We start from the raw sequence: 18,624 nt of genomic DNA on the forward strand, positions 1-18,624 counted from the left end.
AGAAATGAACCCAAGGACCCAGAACTTCAAAAGACCACATCACTTCAGATCCCTAACCTGGAGCGAATGTAACCCCATTATGAGCTTGTAACCTCATGCTGAGATGTGCTTTCCCCACCCCCAGCACTTGCAAACCAGTATTAAGAAAGCACAATGGAGGGGGCATAGCGAGGTTTTGTCTAGGTATAAAATTATCCAGAGACCTGCAATCTCCAATCTCTGGTCTGTCATGGTGGTATTTTTCCATAAAGATTTATTTATTTGCCTAAGGAGTTTTCACTTCTATAGTTGGTTTAACAACTATAATCATTTCTGTCCCCACCTCCAGTTTCTGGGCTTATGACACCTCTATCCTAAGTTTTCTACTCTTCCATCACTAGGAAATTTATAAAATGTAAATTTCTTTTTTTAAAAAAGATTTATTTATTTATGCATACAGAACTGGGGTACAGGCCAGAGGTGCAGGGACAGTAAGTGGATTCACCAGAAACAGAATGGGGAGCAGAACAGGCAGATTGACAAGTACATTGCTGAGGGGAGCAGCGGGCAAGACAGGAGAGGTCTGATGTGCATGCTTATAATATAAATGATGGGGAAAGATGTCTGCTTTCAGAGAACTTCTTTAAGTCTCTCACTTAGAAAACTATGTCAGACTCTGTCATTGATCAAACCCATTGTTTGAAACATTCTACAATTTTCCTATATTAGCATTAGTTTAAGTGAAACATAACAGGCTGTTTTCCAAATGTGCCCTCCGTTTTCCTGCCTTGTTACAATCATTTCCAGCCTGGATGCCCATTTACCCCTAAGATCACCTTTCTTATGAAAATTACTCAATAATGAGCTTAAATAAGACCCCAAGTCTAGAAACCTCTATGAATGCCTTTTTTTTCTTATGAATTGTCTTAACACTTTATACTTTCTTTTTTTAAAGATTTGTTTATTTATGCATACAGAGCTGGGGTACAGCCCAGAGGTGCAGAGGGTGAGAGGATTCACCAGAGGCAGAGTAGGGAGCAGAACAGGCAGATCGACGAAGTACACTGCTGAGGGGAGCAGCGGGCGGGTCAGGAGAGGTCTGCCACGCCACGTGGTCACCTCCGGGGCAGGCGGGAATCGAACTCATGCGGAAGTGGCTTTAGCTTCTCAGTTGAGTGCTTTAACCCGCTGCGCCACCAGGGAGGGCCTATACTTTCATTTTTAAGAAACTTTATTTCTATCAACTTTATTTCCACTTGTTTAAGTTTGTGGAAGAACAGTTTAAGACCACTCAGTGCTTGTTCTTACCGAAGCTATGACCTGAGCAGTAGGAAAAGCTAACCAGTTGTCAATGGCAGACTGAGTGCCCCAACCTTCACCAAGCAACTGCTGAAGAGGTATAAAGAAGACCTGTGCCTTTTGATCAGTGTGCAACCTCAGCTTTTGTGGCGTAAATTTGGGGCCTGGAACATGCCATTCATCCTGAAATTCCTCTTTGGTCAGTTCTTTTTTTTTTTTTTTTTAGCGGTGGCCTCCTCTTCCTTTTCAATCTCTTCAAGATCTCTATGAAAGTAGAAATCAGGCACGTACACTCATGGGAGATGATGCCAGACATGGGCAGAAGTTCTTGACCCTATAGCGTCCACCCACAGGGCCAAACCCACTGAGTGAATTTCCATGTTGCTCCTTGGGATGGCAGCGTCCACATAGCAGGTTACACAGGAGGCAGATTAACCTTAGATGCCTCGCAGAGCTGCTAGTGATCAGACCTGGGACCAGTAACCCGCTGAATTTGAGGCGTCTAGAAAGCTGCCTGGATTTGGCTAGTGAAGGTTCAAGGAGTGAACGATGAGCCAGATAAGTGATTCTAGCAGGAGCAGCAAGCTTTTAGCACAGTTCCCTTGCCAGTACTCTTGGACATGACACTAACATCAGGCTCTCTTCCCTGGCAACAATAACATGAGCTGCCAACGTATGCCTCTCCCAAGTTGTCGTTACTTTTGTGCTGTAAATGTTACCACTTTTCCTTTTGTAAATTTGTAGGTCAAAGTTGATGCACCTAAATGGGTTAGTGCTGAGGAATTCAAGGACATAGTGCCTCTTTATTTGTAGAACCTTACGCCCCAGTATATTGTTTCCCTTGAAGTTATCCAGATCAACCTCTTTCCAAGTAGCCAGGAAAGGGCAGCACTGAGTACTTAAGACTTTCGATCCTAAAGCCACATGTTTTTAAAATCTCAGCAGACTGTAGAGACACTACAGCAACACAACTTATTCACATGTCTGAAAAACATGGGAGGTACTACATGGCTTAGAAAACTGTTGTGAGCATTTGAGGTCAGCTGGACGCTGGTGTAAAATGTTTAAATAAATATTAGCTTTATGCTACCATTCCTTAGATACTTTGTGAGGACCACAGAACAGTTCTCACTGAATATTTGAGGTCGTAGGTCAAAATATGCACCTAAAAACAAATAAAAAACAAAAAAAGCCGCAGTAGGGCAACGCATGCGTAGAGCAGCGGCGCAGCGGAGAGGGCGTGCGCGGCGGCGAAGGGGCGGGGTGGCGCGTGCGCAGACAGACCGCGAGCTGGCCAGCGTTGCCTTCGCTACTCTCCGCCCTGCGGTTGTTACTCTATAGCTGCCTGGCTCTGGGCTGGGTGATGGATTTTGAGAATCTTTTCTCTAAACCCCCCAACCCGGCCCTTGGCAAAAGGCCGGCCTCGGACTCTGAGGAAAGGTGATCCCTTGTCTTTTCATGCTTTGAACGCACCTGCGGGGCCCCCCTCTGCGTTCCTCCTGGAGGCCGCGGGGGCGGTGTCGCGACCACGCCGCGAGCTTCCGCGGGGACCGCGTGGGCAGCCGGGCCCGCGCCGCGATCAGACTGCAGGAGGTGGTTGGGAGCCGGAGATGGGACCAGTTAGTGGCAGGGGTTCCGGAAGCCTGGGCGATGGGAGCGGCGGGGCCCTGGCGCCTTCGGGATGGGTGAGGGTCTCCTGGACGCTTCCTTTCCTCCGCGTCACTCTAGCCGGGCCAGGAGCCGGTCCTGTGGTCTCCCAGCACTTGCACAGGACCATAGGCTCGTAGAAGAGAAGTCTTTGGAGATTCTTCTCGGAGATGATGCTAGGCTTTTTTTTTTTTTTTAAATTTTTAAAATTTTAAATTGGTGATAGTACATACTTGTACTAGTATGTAGTCTGCCTTTAGTCCACTGATTTGCACCAGAAGACCCTAAAGACCACACGTAGTAAAAGCATCAGACGCCATTTGGATATAATACTTACTTTAGGTTGGAAAAAATTGAGCCAAATGGGGCTAATTTTTTTTATCTCATTCTTGAAGACATGTAGCTCGTTCATTACATGTTCATTCACTTCACAGCTGTCCATTCACTTGTTTTCTGAATTTGAAGTGCTAAGAAACCTTAACCTAATCTTTCCACCCGGTTTTTCCAGGCCGAAATCCATATGCACACTCTATTTATTTATTTCATTCTTGATATAACCTGTACTGGTTGATTTTACCTCTAGGTATTTCAAATTTATTCACTTTTTTTCTGTTTCAAATACCTTACTCAGTTCAGGTAGCATCTAGAGCTTTACTACCAAATTTAGTGAAATGTATTACATAATTTTCAAAACAATCTGGAGAAGATGCTATTCTTTTTACGGATAATAAAATTGAGGCACAGAGGATAAAAAGCTTGCCAAGGTTACACGTTGTGGTGTAAGTGGCAGAACTGGGATTAAGTTGCCTAATTTAACACCAGGACCCTTGATTTCATCACCATACTTCTAGGACAAAATAATTAAGACCTACTTTGAAAAGAGACAGCTGTTCTAATTACAGATGATATGACAATCTGCAAAGAAAAACGAGGGGCCAATTAATAAACTATAAAATAGAGATTTAGGAAAAGGTGAATATCACACAAAATATAATGAGTAGCACCAAGAGATCCAATAGACATTCGTTCACAAAAACGTAACTCCAGGAGAGATACTTTTGGGTTTTTGCCAAAATATTAGGTGAAGGATGGTAATAAGGTATAGTGAACTTCAGTAAATAAGGTCTGTGGTTCTCAAAAATTTTACCTCTAATTATTTGCCTTTTAATTGCCTATGTATTATTTTCCATGCATAAATGTTTTTGTTTTAAATGTAGTCAGATGAATCTTTTATGTGTGTGTGTGTGTATTTTAAAGATGTATTTATAGATTCTGGGTCTTTTTTTTTCTGGTGATTTTAGGATGGCCCTACTCATTTGAGTCCCTGCTATGTGTAAAGACATTTTTCTAGGCCCTGGGGATGTAGCAATAAATAAAACATGAAAATCCCTGTACTCTTGAGATTTATATTCTTGGTGCATAGACAGGACATAAATAACTCATTTTAGGTGATAATAAAAACCATGGGAGAAATGAAAGTAGGTTGAAATTGCTATTTAAGATAGATCTAATATAGGTCAAAACTTTAGTTTTGGTTATGGTGAGACCCAGTATGGGTGTTGAATGAGAAGTTGGCTTTGCCTCCTTGGCTTACTTCTCACCTTCACTTTTTATTGTGGCAAATTCCACAGATCTCTAATTCTGTTTTCTCATCCATAAAACAGGTTTTTGAACAATGGTAGTTATGGCATAGGGTTGTGCTGTGTAATGTGCAGTTGTGCTGTGTAATGTGCATGGAATAGTGCCAGGCACAGAGAAAGCATTGTGTGTTTGCTATTACTGTTACTGTCCTATTGCTCTGCTTAAGGAGAGTTGCTTCCTACTCTAGGATATTAGTGAAAACCTCAACAGTGGAGCTTCACAGTAAATGGTGTATAGTTCTTTATATGGTGCCTTCTGTAGAAGACTCACAATTTGGTACTTCATCTGATGGATGGATGTAATTCAGAAGATGACTGAGGAGCAATCAGTGGTAAAACTTGAATTTGAAGCTGTGAAGAGGAAGATCCTGTAAATCTGAAAGCAGCACCATTCACATCCTTGTGCTGGCAGTGCTTTTCCATTGAGGTGTTCTTTAGAGAATGGGCTAATGTCGAAATCTTTGCCTTTATCTGGCTTGTAACTTGTGTTAAGCCAGAGTTTTTATTCAGAAGTCACTATTTGCTGAGATATAGTTATCCTTAGCCCCCTAGCTCGAGAGATTCAACCAGTACTTACATTTTCTTACAAAGTTGTATCGGTTCCTTTACCAGTACTTCTATTTCCTGTCTTCTTTCTTGGATTCTTTTATAGTTTTGCTGGAATGATTATACTTAAGTATTTGTCTCAGATGATGTGAATGCATGTTTTTCAGTCCTTGTGAGTCTGAAAATAACTTTTTTTATCCTCTCACAGGAATAAAAGTTTGCATTTTTCTGACCTTAAAAGATACCCAGTATTCTACCTGAAACACTCTTCTCCATTACATTCTTCTTTGTTAACTCTTTTATATATATGTGTGTTCTTATATGCATAAGTACATCTTGTTAAGAGCCAATACGCCATTTACTGTGTGTGTGTATTTTAAAGGTGTATTTATGCATACAAGAACTGAGGTGTAGGACAGAAGTGGGGGTGGGGAGTGAGAAGATTCACCAGAGACAGAGTGGGAAGCAGAACAGGCAGGTATACTGAAATACACTGCTGAGCGGAGCAGTGGGAAAGACAGGAGAGGTCTGTTGCAACATGTGGGTCAGTTCCCTGCAGAGGATCAAACTTGTGCAGATAGTGGCTGGGGGTAGCTTGGTAGCGCTATCTTTAACCCCTGCACCACCAGGGAGGCCACCTTACATACCTTTTAATTTCAAAAAATCTTTGACCCATCTGGGATAAGTGTGCCTCATATATGCACTTACCCATCATACTGAAATCACTTTATTTACTTCTCCAAAGAAGATAGAAAATTCTCAGAAGATGGGGCCTGTCTTTTTCATTCTTGTGTAACAGGTCTAAAGCCTGGTATATGATAAAAACTCGGTATTTGTTAAATGAATGGCATGCTGATTTATATAGCTACTGATACTTGAGATTAGTCATATAATCTGAAATTTCAGTTTTACAGTTTAATCAAATATGTCGATGTTTCACATAATTTTGTATATTATTTCTCTGGAATATTTAGAGTAGAGTTTGAATTTGGAATTTATTTGAGGACAAGTTGGAGATAAACCAAAGCAGTGAATTTTAATGCTAAGGTGTGTACCCTTTTTAAGTTAAAAAAAAAAATCTTTTGTGTTATTTGATATTTTTGCTACAGAATTGATGATGAAATAGATGATACAGAAATTGAAGAAACACAAGAAGAGAAAGTAAAGTGGAAAGGTAAACTGGAATGTGAGCAGATTCCCAAAAAAGTAAGTTTGCAGTGGCATATTGACCAAACCAGAAGGAATGGATGTGAGAAACTTTGTCTTATTTAAGTCAGCATTTGAAACTCAGATACTTATACTTCTAAAACATTTATTATTTGAGAACTTTGTTCGTCATTTACCATGAACTGCTTTTAGTATGTTGCTTATTTAGACTTTCCCTATTTCTGAAATGGATTGCAAACTTTTAAAAACTTGTTTCTTTTCAAATTAGACAGAAAGTTTTTAGAGCCTTGATTTGCTAACTGGTCAGTGATTTATAGCTTCAAGCTGTGTCAGTTTGCCAGAACTACCATAACGAGTACCACAGACTGAGTGGTTTAACCGACATTTATTGTCTCCCAGTGATAGAGGCTAGAAGCTCAAGAAGGGTTGGTTCCTTCGGAAACCTGTGAGCTTCTGGTGGTTTGCAGGTTATTGCTGGTGTTCCTCAGTTCACCTTACCCTTTACTCATATTCTCTTGGTGTCTGTGTTTGTGTCCACATTTCCTCCTTTTATAAGGGCACCAGTCACATGAATTAGACCCCACCTTAATGACCTCATCTTAACTAATGACACATGCAATGGTCCTATTTCGGGATTTTGTCTATTTTAGTGCCCACTGAAAATCATTTTATCACTTAGTAACACTCAGCTGTAATGTATAATAAAACAACATAGTCGATGATTGAGTTTTATCGTTGCGCCATCATTAATCACTTCAGTTCAAATGAATCAAACATGTTACTCCTTCTAGTAAGCAAAAGGGGTCTGCTTCAGTAAGGTGCACCTAATCACTTGTCTGATTCCTGATATTTTAACTTAAATACACTGAATAGAATCTCATCTCGGAATACTTAAGCTAAATTTTGTGGGAACTGTAGCATACTGAATGATTTTTTTGTTTGTTTGTTTTTTCTGTGCCCACTAAATAAAGGCCAGTATCAAGGTAAACGTAATAATCTGTCACAGGAGTGAGCCAACTTTTTCTTAAAGGAGCAAACAAGTAAATCTTTTTAGCTTGGCAAGCCATGTTTATCTTTAACACTGTTAAAGTAACAATATTATAAATAAGTGAAAGGGTGTGATTGGATTCCAGCAAAACTTTTTTTGAAAACTGGTGTCAGGGCTGAAGTTTGTCATTCTCTGATCTGTCACTCCATAAGCTGTAAGTTCATTCTGTCATTATTTGGAAAAAGGTATTCTTGAAGACTTGGGATAAGGATCTTGGTGACCCGAAAATTATTAGATTGGTAGATAGTTTTGTCTTGCTTTAATGCAAGACAAAAGGTATACATTGAAGTCATTGTCAGGTTAAGAAATTTTCTTCCTTAGTCCATTTGGATGCTTTAAGCAGGGAGCAAGTTCAGTTTCTAGGTTATCAGTCCTCTGGTGGTTTTGCTGACTTTGAAGTTAACCATCAAAGATGAGCTGTTAGATTGGACTATGTAATATATTTTAGAATAATGATTCCTCTTCTTTTTTCATTTGTTTGTTTTGTTTATATTTGCTGCTTTCATCAGTTAAGTAAAAGTAGATAAGATGCCAGGCTCCAAAACTTACTCCAAAGCAGGATCATTAGCCAGTTTAATGTCCTTTCTTCCTGACATCCAAATAGAGCTCTCTGGCACCATGTTTTCTCAATATACTCTTTAATTGAAATGTATCATACTTGCTAGTTATGATTTTACATCTTTAAACCTGTATCACCAAGTATAAACATCTATGTGACCATTCCTTGGAATATTTTGTACATAAGGTGTTTAAAGTTGTCTACTATGATCAGCGGAGATCAGCTTTAGCCACAGCCACTATTTCTGCCCCAGTGGATATCTGGGTTTACAGCTGTTGCCTCTGAGCAGCTTCAACAACAGAATTAAAAAATTGCTTCTGAAAGTGAAATTAACTTGATCACAGAGAACGGGGCAATTTTTTATTATTGCTTTCACTGTCTGCCTCCAGTGCTGTGATTGTAGGAAAAGAAATAAGCTGTGGTAACTGATATATCTTGAGATAGTGAATTTTCAATTGGTGCCTTATTAAATAATTTAAAAGTATAGTTGCTACAGGGAGAAATAAAATATAGGCTGTAATGCTAGAATTCCTTATATCAAGTAATTAAGGTTTGGCATTTAGTCTTTTAATTCAGTAAAGTACAAATTCATAATCTTCCCAGAAATTATCCTTAAGGAGAGGTATGTTGTGCCGTATATTTTTTTTAATTCTAGAAAATTGCAAATACATGAGAGTGAAAGAGACTATGAATCCTCAACAGTGATCAGCAATCCAGTCTCTAGTCTTCTATACAGCCAGATTGTTTTGAATCTTACTAGGTTTTGTAACTGAAAATGTAATTTTTACTTAGTCTAGGCACTTTGGAAATTCTGTATCATCAAAGAATTTGTCATATAGAAAATCAAGAAGTAAGGACTATGATGTATATAGTGATAATGATAACTGCAGTCAGGAATCAGAAGATACTTTTGCTAAAGAGCTTCAACAGTATATACAAGCTAAAGAAATGGCAAAGGCTGCTCAGTCTTTATGTCCTGAAGAATCGCTGAAGAAAGATGTTACAAAGGGTACCCAGAAAGGTAAGCTCGATCTATTTTGTCATTTAAAGTTTACCTAGAGAAGCAGTTATCCATAAGTAAAGTAGGATAGATGTTTCTCCCACATTTTTCCAGGTAAGATGATTGTTTTCATGGAACTTAACACCATATATGAACTTGCACAACCCGAGATGAATCCCAGAGGTGTGGTCACTCATTGTATAAAGACTCACTGCTCACAGGGGGCTGTGAATGCACGAGGGTCACCAAAGACCATGACCACTTTGAAAACGAGAATACTTGGTACCTGGCCTCAGTGTGAAGGAAAAGACTTATATGTATTGTTATCACCTAAAGAGGAATTGATTTAATGCCAGGGATGGTAGTGTGGGATACTAAAGTGAAATGTAGCCATAGAAAGAAGGGCAAATGATTAATTGTAAATCAAACTATAGTACTTCTCATTTTATGACTTTTTTTTGCTCTTTAAATGTTTTTCTATTTAAAATGGGTCTATAGATAAGCCTTTATATAAATTATTTTAAAGATATATTTCTTTTTTAAAAGATTATTTATGCATACAAGAACTGGGGTGTGGGCCAGAGGTGCAGGGGGAGTGGAACGGCTTCACCAGAGACAGAGGGGAGCAGAACAACTGGATCTACTGAAGTACACTGCTGAGGGGAATGGCAGGTGAGATGGGAGAGGTCTGCTCTACCTTGTGGGTTAGCTTCCTGGCTGATAGCTTGGTAGTGCTGAGACTTAACCCCTCGCACCACCAGTGAGGCCCTGTATACAAACTTTTTGGGCTCTCTGATGGCGCAAGGGGTTAAGTCTCATAACTATGAAACTATCCACAGCCACTGCAACACGAGTTTGATCCTCAGCTAGGGAGCTGACCCCACATGGGGTATCAGACCTCTCCTATCTCGCCTGCTGGCGCCCCTCAGCAGTGTATTTCAATCAGTCTACCTCTTCTACTCCCCACTCTGTCTCTGGCGAATCCTCTTATCCCCTGCGTCCATACCTCTGGCCTATACCCCAGCTTTTGTATGCATAAATAAGTAAATCTTTTTAAAAAATTTTAATGAAAAACCTGACAGTTACATATAAATTTATTTTACATTTGAAGCTCTACTGTGACAGTATTATGGAACCCCTGATTCAGGATCTCTGAGTACTCCAAAAGGCTATGCCTTAGGGCTAGCAAGGTAGATTGCACTGATTACTTTGCCTCCCTAGTTACCTCCCTCCCCTCTCCCAGCAATACCTTATATAGTTTTACGAAGAATGAGTCAGGGATCCTGAATAGATTCATTCTCATTTTGATTTCTTCTCCCCAAACTTCTAGAAAGATAGGTGGGCATCATACCATTCACATACTGAATTGTGGAGAGCTTCTCCTGCATTATTATAGAATATACTTCTTTTTTTTTTTTTTAAGTTTTTTTTTTTAAGATTTATTTATTTGTGCATACAGAACTGGGGTACAGGCCAGAGGCTCAGGGGCGGTGAGAGGCTTCACCAGAGACAGAGTGGGGAACAGAAAAGGCAGATCAACGAAGTACACTGCTGAGGGGAGCAGCGGGCAGGTCAGGAGAGGTCTGCCACGCCATGTGGTCTCCTCCAGGGCAGGCGGGAATCGAACTCATGCGGAAGCGGCTTTAGATTCTCAGTGCTGTGCTTTAACCCGCTGCGCCACCGGGGAGGGCCCAGAATATACTTCTTAAGACTAAACTGCCTGTTTTACTTCATGTCATCTCTAAAGTTAATTTTCTTGTTTCAGCTGTTAAACAAAAAAATAAAAACCTTAAAGCAGTTCATAAGAATGGTAAACAGAAGAAGATGAAGCGAAAATGGCCTGGCACTGGGGACAAAGGATCTAATGCTTTACAGAAGAACAGTGGTTCACAGGAACAGGTAGAGAATAGATTTTTACCTTGTACCTGGATGACAGGAAGTCTTATTTAATCTTGAAAGGTTGGGGCATCCTGGCAAATGAGGGTTATCTGGTAGTTGAAAATCTCTTATCAGCAGTCAGGTCTCCATGCTCTTCCTTCCCATTCATTAGCTGCCAGCACCGAGTGTTCTAGTTGTGGCCCTTCTGCCACACACTCAAGCCCCTGTTTTAGAGTGTTGTACTGGCAGTGGTTACGGAAAAACAGGGGTGATGGAGAAGATAAAATAGTCATGAGGACAGGTCAAAGGGCAGAATCTTACAGAGTTGCTATGATTATAGTCTTTGATCTACTAGCGCCTCATTCCCTCTAGAAGTGAAATACTGATATTTCTTAGCATTAGTCTTACCACTACTCTCTACTTGCCTGATATTTTGATTTTATTTTGTAGCACTTCCTCTTTCTGGGTCATTAGATGTATTCAAGCTGTGAAAATAAACAACTCCTCTGGATCCTGTTTTTCTGAGGGCTTTCAAATTAGATGGCAACTTTTTTATTAGGCTTGGTCACAGGAGAGGAGAGTTATGGGTGGTAAAATATTAGTAATACCAAGTATTGTAGAAAGAAACATTTGTATAAAAATCTGCCGAATAGATCTATAGATTCTAATGTAATAAATAACATAACCAGATAGAACCAAAGATTTAAACTGACACATATTTATAAGACATATAATTTTGATAGTGATAAATAGAAATTTGGCATTAATGCAAAGCAGATAGGTGTCAGGCCCTTCTTTGCATGTACTGTAGTCCTAGACCTGTACTCGGAAATTTGGTGTGTAGAAACTGTAAGCTGCACCACAGCTTAACACACAAAGTAATTTAAGAGCTAAGATGTATTATGAAAGTCTCCTTTTCTTTTTATACCTTGTTGTCATCTTTGAGGGTTTTTCTGGCTGTGTTTGTCAGAATACATAATTGGCCCGAGTGCTCAACTCACACAGTGAGCACATCACTAAAGCTAAATGTTACAGAATTTTTGGCTTACCTTATGATTTTCAGTTTTGTCTCTACTATTCTGGGGAACCTTGTTCTTAGGCTTCACTTTTCATCATGAGTAGTAGCATGTTATTTTTTCATTCACTAAAAACCTATAGGCAAAGTACAAGAAAATATTCATGTAGCACAAATACCAATGTCAGTGATGGAATGCTATTGAAAGTGATTCCAACTAATGTACAAAATCCAGTACAAAAGTCCAGATCTTACAAATGAAGATCAATGTAAAGTCACTTTTATTTTTTTTTGAAAGATTTACTTATGCATCCAAGAACTGGGGTACAGACCAGAGGGGTGAGAGTGGGGTGAGAGAGAGGTGTGAGAGAAGCCACCAGGGACAAAATGGGGAGCAGAACAGGCAGATCTACTGAAACACACTGCTGAGGGGACCAGCAGGCAGGTCAGGAGAGGTCTGCTGTGCCATGTGGGTCACCCCCCTGGCAGGGATTGAACTGGTGCTGCAGATAGCTTTACAATGCTGGGTTTTACAATGCTGGGTTTTACCCTGCTGCACCACCAGGGAGGGCCTTAAAGTCACTTTTAGTGCTTTAACATAATTTTGTGTAATGGAAGAATGTTTAATTTTCTGTTTCTCACTTTGAGCTTTTTGTTGTTTTTTTTTTAGGATGGTAAACCTAGTGAGAAGAAGCAACATGTAAGAATGAGTCAGGAATTCATCAACCAACATACAGTGGAACGCAAGGGAAAACAAATTTGTAAATATTTCCTTGAAAGGAAATGTATTAAGGTACAAAAATGTGTATGCAAAATATACTAAAATGCCACCTGTTGATTAACTTAGACATTCTGGAAGTGTACCTCAACACTTTAAAAATGTACTAAAACCACCTCTTGATTAACTTAGACATTCTGGAAGTGTACCTCAACACTTTAAAAATGTACTAAAACCACCTCTTGATTAACTTAGACATTCTGGAAGTGTACCTCAACATTTTAAAAATGTTTTCTTCTGAGAAAGTTTCATTTAGAAAATTTTAGTGACATATTAGTGAAGTATTCTTTTATGTTTGAGAAAGTAGATAATTAAAAAAAATAATTTGCGTTAAAATGTTTAGAACTTAACAATTTAGAGCTGACATATGTACTGTGGTTATAACATGTTAAGAATTAGCCCATGCTGCTTTTTTTTCCCCCTGTTATTATTTTGGTTATTTAAAGTTTAAAGGAATTAGTGATGATTTAAACTATTTGGAATAATGATTTTTCCATTTTTCATTCTTTTGATTCAGGGAGATCAATGTAAATTTGATCATGATGCAGAGATAGAGAAGAAAAAGGAAATGTGTAAGTTTTATGTACAAGGATATTGTACCAGAGGTGAAAACTGCCTGTATTTGCATAATATCCTTTGTCAAAAAATATAATTCTGTTTTTAATATTTACTTTTTAAATGCATACAATTTTTAGTAAAACCATTGTTTTTGTTGTGGCAAAATCATATTAATCTAAGCTCAACTCGGTACCAAAGAGATTAAATTATAAACCAACAACCCAGCTGCCCCATAGGGAAAAGAGGAATTCTTTAGAAATTCTCTCAAATAAAGATCCTTTCTTCTTAACCTACATAGGATAGCAGACTTATGAGCCCTTGTCAAGTCCCAGGAAGACCTTGTCAGAATTTGTGCTATAATATTCACTTGTTACAGACTCTGTATTCATATAAGCTACTTCATAGAAGGATGCAGGGATTGTATAATTTGAAAGTACGTGTTTTCTGTATATTCTGCACTGTGTGGAAGTTAATTGTCCCTTAATTTGAAGAATAACCCTAGTACTTCAGTGCGAATGGTATAGACATGTTGTCTTAACAAGAAACATAAATGTTTTAAGATAAGAGCATATTTGGTCACCAAAAAGCTGTTGTCCACATTTCTTTATTCAATACTAGGAATCTCAATTTTTAGCATAAGAATTTTTCCTAGAAAAAATATTGAAGTTGTATAAGTGAATCCTATTTTAAGCAAGCCTAAATATATGAAGAATCCAGACTTGTAATTTGTGTTATAGTCATTGGCTTTAATTCCCCCATCCCAAAGAAAGCTTTAAAAATACATTTCTTAAGGTATTTCACACCCCTTTATATCAGTGAAATATTTATGGCCTATTATAAGAATGGATATGAAAGAGATCTGTAAAAGCCAATATACTTGATTTATATAATCATCCTTATTACCTCATTTTTTAAATTCAATGTTTCTACTATTAGTAAAGTCCTTTAAATAGATATGAAAAATAAAGTCGTTAAATTTTAATGTTATTGTAATTGGATTAAAATTGTTCTCCTTAACATTTTGGTTACATGAATATCCTTGCAAGTTTTACCATACAGGAACAAAATGTTATCAAGGAGATTATTGTAAATTTTCTCATGCTCCACTGACTGCAGAAACACAAGAACTATTGGCTAAAGTAAGTACACTTAATAGCATTTTGTTTTCCTTGGTTTTTAAGACTGAACTAAGAGTGAAAATTCGAAAAGATACTGTTTATAAAGGACAATACCTCTTTGGTTAGCAACTGGGGTGTCTAGAACTGATAATCTAAGAATTTTCTTAAGTTTAGAGAATTATTAATTTGTATATTTTTCCTTATAGCTTAAAGAAAAATGTATACTCATTGCTGGTAGAGTTGGAATATTCTTAAAATTTTAATGGTAGTCAGCAACTTTAAAAGTAAGCAAAACAAAGGAGAAACAAAATAAATAGAAAAAAGTTCTCCTGTTACACTTTTAGAAAGTTAAGTATAGTTGGTTGATAAATACTTTAGAGTTATACCTAACAATGCCCAAATAGTTATTTCAAATTATTTTCTTCTGATATTCTTTGTGAGATAAGGTAACCAAAACACAATCATTTATATGCTTTCATTTCCCATGACATTTGAAACTGCTCTCTTCAAAAGTAAATTGAAAAATAGATGAAAATTTAAAGATTCTCTTAAAATGAAACCTTATATGTGGCAAGTGTTTCCTTGAGTCTATATTTTTAGGTTGTAAGATATGAAGGGTTACCCTGGAAATAGAAGTTATATTAAATACTTGATTGGCTGGTAGTGTGAAATACAGATAAAGAAAAAGACATTAAAAATAGTTTTTCAATTCCTTTTATAGCAATTATTATGTCATTCCTAGAAAGTCATTAGAAAATTGTAAGAGTATGATTAATTGCCTGAATTAACCATTAATGCATACAAATGCTTATTTTTTCATACTAGGTTTTGGATACTGAAAAGAAGTCATCATGAAAATAAAATATGTAAAAAAAGGTAAAATTAGAATTTAACATTTTAAAACATATCTAGAAGTTGGTGTAGAATCATAGGGCTTTTTACATTTTCCCAGATAGTCTTTTTCTCCTCTCTAGTTAAAAAATTGTAAAACATGGCCCTCCCTGGTGATGCACAGAGGGTTAAAGTATGGCACTGCAAGTTGACCACAGCTGCTTCAGTGCGAGTTCCATCCCCATCCCTGGAGCTGATCCTCATGGCACAGCAGACCTCTCCTGTCTCGCCCGCTGCTCCCCTCAGCAGTGTACTTCAGTACATCTGCCTGTTCTGCTCCCCACTCTGTCTCTGGTGAAGCCTCTCGCTGCCCCTGAGCCTCTGGCCTGTACCCCAGTTCTGTATGCATAAATAAATAAATCTTTTAAAAATATTGTAAAATATTTGATACATATACATAGATATATATGTAGGTTTCCATGGACCTGCTTCTTTTTCTGGGTTTGTACCTATCTTTTTTATTTTTATTCTCTTTTGAGATTTCTTTTTTTTTTTTTTAATATTTATTTATTCTGGCCCTCCCTGGTGGCGCAGCAGGTTAAAGCACAGTACTAAGAAACTTAAGCCAATTCTGCCTGGTGCGGCAGACCTCTCCTGACCCGCCCACTGTTCCCCTCAGCAGTGTACTTCGTGATCTGCCTGTTCTGCTCCCCACTCTGTCTCTGGTGAATCCTCTCAGAGGATCAGGCGGGGATCGAACTCATGCAGAATTGGCTTAAGTTTCTTAGTACTGTGCTTTAACCCACTGCGCCACCAGGGAGGGCCCTTTTTTGAGATTTCTTAATAGACTTGCCAAATGTGTTTGATTTACTAAACAATATATTTAGTTTTATCTTGTATTTGGATTTTATTTAAACATATCATTTTTGTATCTTAATTGGAACCTTGATATTTTCACTCAACATTATGCTTTTTAAGTCATTCCTATAGATACATGAAGCTTCATTCATTTTGATTCCTGCATAACATTTCATTCTATGAATATGTTATTTATTTCTGATAATTATTTTCAGTTTTTAAATAAAAATTCTTATAAATAATACAAGTGGGTATGAGTTATCCTGGGTGTATATCAAGTGGCAGAATTGTGGTTTATCTTAAACCACAACAGCTGTGTAAAGGAATGCTTGTTCCACACTTGGTATTATCAAGACTAAATTTTTTTTTTCTCCTTGAGTCTGGCGCCTTAGACCACTTGGCCATCCTGACACCCAAGATTAAATTTTTTTTAGTGGGCATAAAAAAGGTGTATCATAGCTTTATTTTCATGATTTAGTAGCCTTTATTATGCTTTTTAGCTCTTGATGTTAATCTTTGGTGATATCACATCTGTGAATATCTTTTGCTCCTGTTTCTATTGGGCCAATTGTCCATTATAGGTTGATTTTATATATCCCTACTTTAATCCTATGTGAGGTATGTGTGATATGTCTCACCCTATTTTGTGAGCTTTCTTTTACTATTTTTGAGTTGTCTCAGTGAGCACAATTACTTACTTTTCTGGTAGGTTCTGTGTTTTATGTCTTTGCATTTTTCTCATGACTCATAATATTGAGCATCTTTTCATGTGTCATTGGTCAAATCAGATCTGTGTCCCTTTTTAAATGAATTGTCTTACTGTTGAGTTATAAGAATTCTTCATATATGTTGGATATAAACACTTTATCAGATATGATTTGCAAATGTTGTTTTGAAGACTTGTCTATTTCTTCATAAAAGAACTGGGGTGTAAGCCAGAGGTGTAGGTGGTGAGAGGATTCACCAGAGACAGAATAGGCAGATGTATGAAATACAGTGCTGAGGGGAGCAGCGGGAAAAACAGGAATGGTCTGCTGCACTGTGTGGGTCTCCTCCCTGGCTGGGGATTGAACTCATGCTGCAGTGGCTTCGGATAGCTTCATAGTGCTGTGGTTTAACCTGTTGCACCACCAGGGAGACCCCGGTCTTAGATTTTGAATTTCAATTCAAGATATATTTTCATATTCCTAAAATAGGAATATTTAATTCAATGGACTTTTGTGTTATTTGGGGGGAGTAAGCAGAGGTGATTAGTTGACTAAGTTGGCAGTTTTTACCAGCTGTTTTTGTACTGTGTTTTCTTTTGTAGCTTTTGTATGAATGAAGAGTGCTTATATGTCTGTGCCTGTTCAAGACCATTCAAGACTGGTGGAATGGCTTGAGATTCCTTATTTAAAGCGCCCTCTTGTGTCACTGTGATGGCATGCACTTCTTAATGGATGGAGTGGAGAGAAGGGATTTGTTGCATCAGTGAAAGGGTTGGCCTTCACCCTGTTCTAGCCATTAGAACAAGAGAAGAGCACATATGACAGAGTTGCTGGCTGATGGGTAAATGTTGTATTATAATTGCAGAAGTCTCTTTCAATTGAGTTTTCTTAATAAGAACCAAGGTTGGAGTAAGGATGGGAAGATAGGTGTCTAGGGATTTAAAGATTAGAAAACTGTTAAATGTTCCTCTAGGAAAACACTCACTAAATAGTAGGTAGATCTAATGAATATGTCATTAGATCTTTTCACATCATTAAGTACTTCTACAACATATTTTTAATAGTTGCTCACAAATCTGTTTTATGGCTTAAAATATGGCTCTATGATTTTTAAAAACAAATTCCCTGTTTTGGACATTAAAATTTGTTTCTAATTTTCTACCATTATAAATAAAGTAGAACAGTATCACTTGTATACCTAAAGTTCTTATCTTTCTTGTTGTCAAGAAAAAAGAATGGTTATCTTTGTCATTGTTTCATAAACTGTAGTTAGATTACATGCTTGGGTGAAGTGTAAATTCTAGGCGTATGATGAAGTCTTTAACATAGTATTCAAGTACAGAATTTTCCAGTTACAAGTAATGAGATTTTAATTTGCATTTTTATGTAGCAGTACTTATTATTAGAAATGCCATGAAATAAACTATCATAATACTGTTTTACTACTGGGAAAAATAATACAGTAACATCATTAACTTGCTATATACATGGCATAAAGTATACAAAAGTTGATGCTTCTAGCAAAGTCCCATTTGAAATATGAGTCAAAATTACTGGATCTAGACCAGATCCTCAGCCCTTAGTATTTTCTGTTTTTTCCTGATGCAGAAAATGAGAAGAAAGTTGGGAAGAAACTGGGTCCTTGGTAACAAATCAGCCATGGAATTCACCAATCTTAGAGCACATACTTTTCAGATTTTATGTTACACTTGAAATAATGTACTTTCTTTACTGTGTAAGCCATTTTGACTTGAGTTCTATTACTGGCAGCCAAACATGAGCAAATAGTAAGCTAAAAAATTAGGAGGCAAGAAGTAAGCCTACATCCATCTATCCCGAGTCCACTCTTCACGCCCACCCCACTCTTCCCTCAAAGATTACCTCCAGTCTTGGTTCCTGCAGGCGGCACACAGTAAGCAGTGGGTATTTAAGCCATTTTGACTTGAGTTCTATTATTTGCAGCCAAACACGAGCAAGTAGTAAGCTAAAAAATTAT

At 37.8% G+C, this 18,624-nt stretch overlaps 1 protein-coding gene across 3 annotated transcripts; it reads left to right on the forward strand.

The window, feature by feature from the left end:
• Positions 1–2,573: 2,573 nt before the first annotated feature.
• Positions 2,574–18,388, forward strand: ZC3H8 (zinc finger CCCH-type containing 8). Of its 3 annotated transcripts, none has more exons than XM_004685992.2 (9): positions 2,574–2,718; positions 6,221–6,317; positions 8,678–8,906; positions 10,651–10,784; positions 12,449–12,571; positions 13,074–13,185; positions 14,144–14,253; positions 15,058–15,108; positions 17,231–18,388. In XM_004685992.2, exons 1-8 carry the CDS (start codon positions 2,642–2,644, stop codon positions 15,085–15,087), a joined length of 912 nt encoding a protein of 303 aa, XP_004686049.1. In that variant the 5' UTR covers positions 2,574–2,641; the 3' UTR covers positions 15,088–15,108; positions 17,231–18,388. The 3 variants fall into 3 exon arrangements, with proteins under 3 accessions (XP_004686049.1, XP_012583055.1, XP_012583054.1); XM_012727601.1 differs by lacking the exon at positions 17,231–18,388 and adding an exon at positions 15,207–15,229; XM_012727600.1 differs by lacking the exon at positions 17,231–18,388 and adding an exon at positions 15,189–15,220.
• The last annotated feature ends 236 nt before the right edge of the window (positions 18,389–18,624 follow it).

The sequence above is a fragment of the Condylura cristata genome, unplaced genomic scaffold (assembly GCF_000260355.1).
Source record: "Condylura cristata isolate star-nosed mole 26May11 unplaced genomic scaffold, ConCri1.0 scaffold00020, whole genome shotgun sequence".
Taxonomy (NCBI): domain Eukaryota; kingdom Metazoa; phylum Chordata; class Mammalia; order Eulipotyphla; family Talpidae; genus Condylura; species Condylura cristata.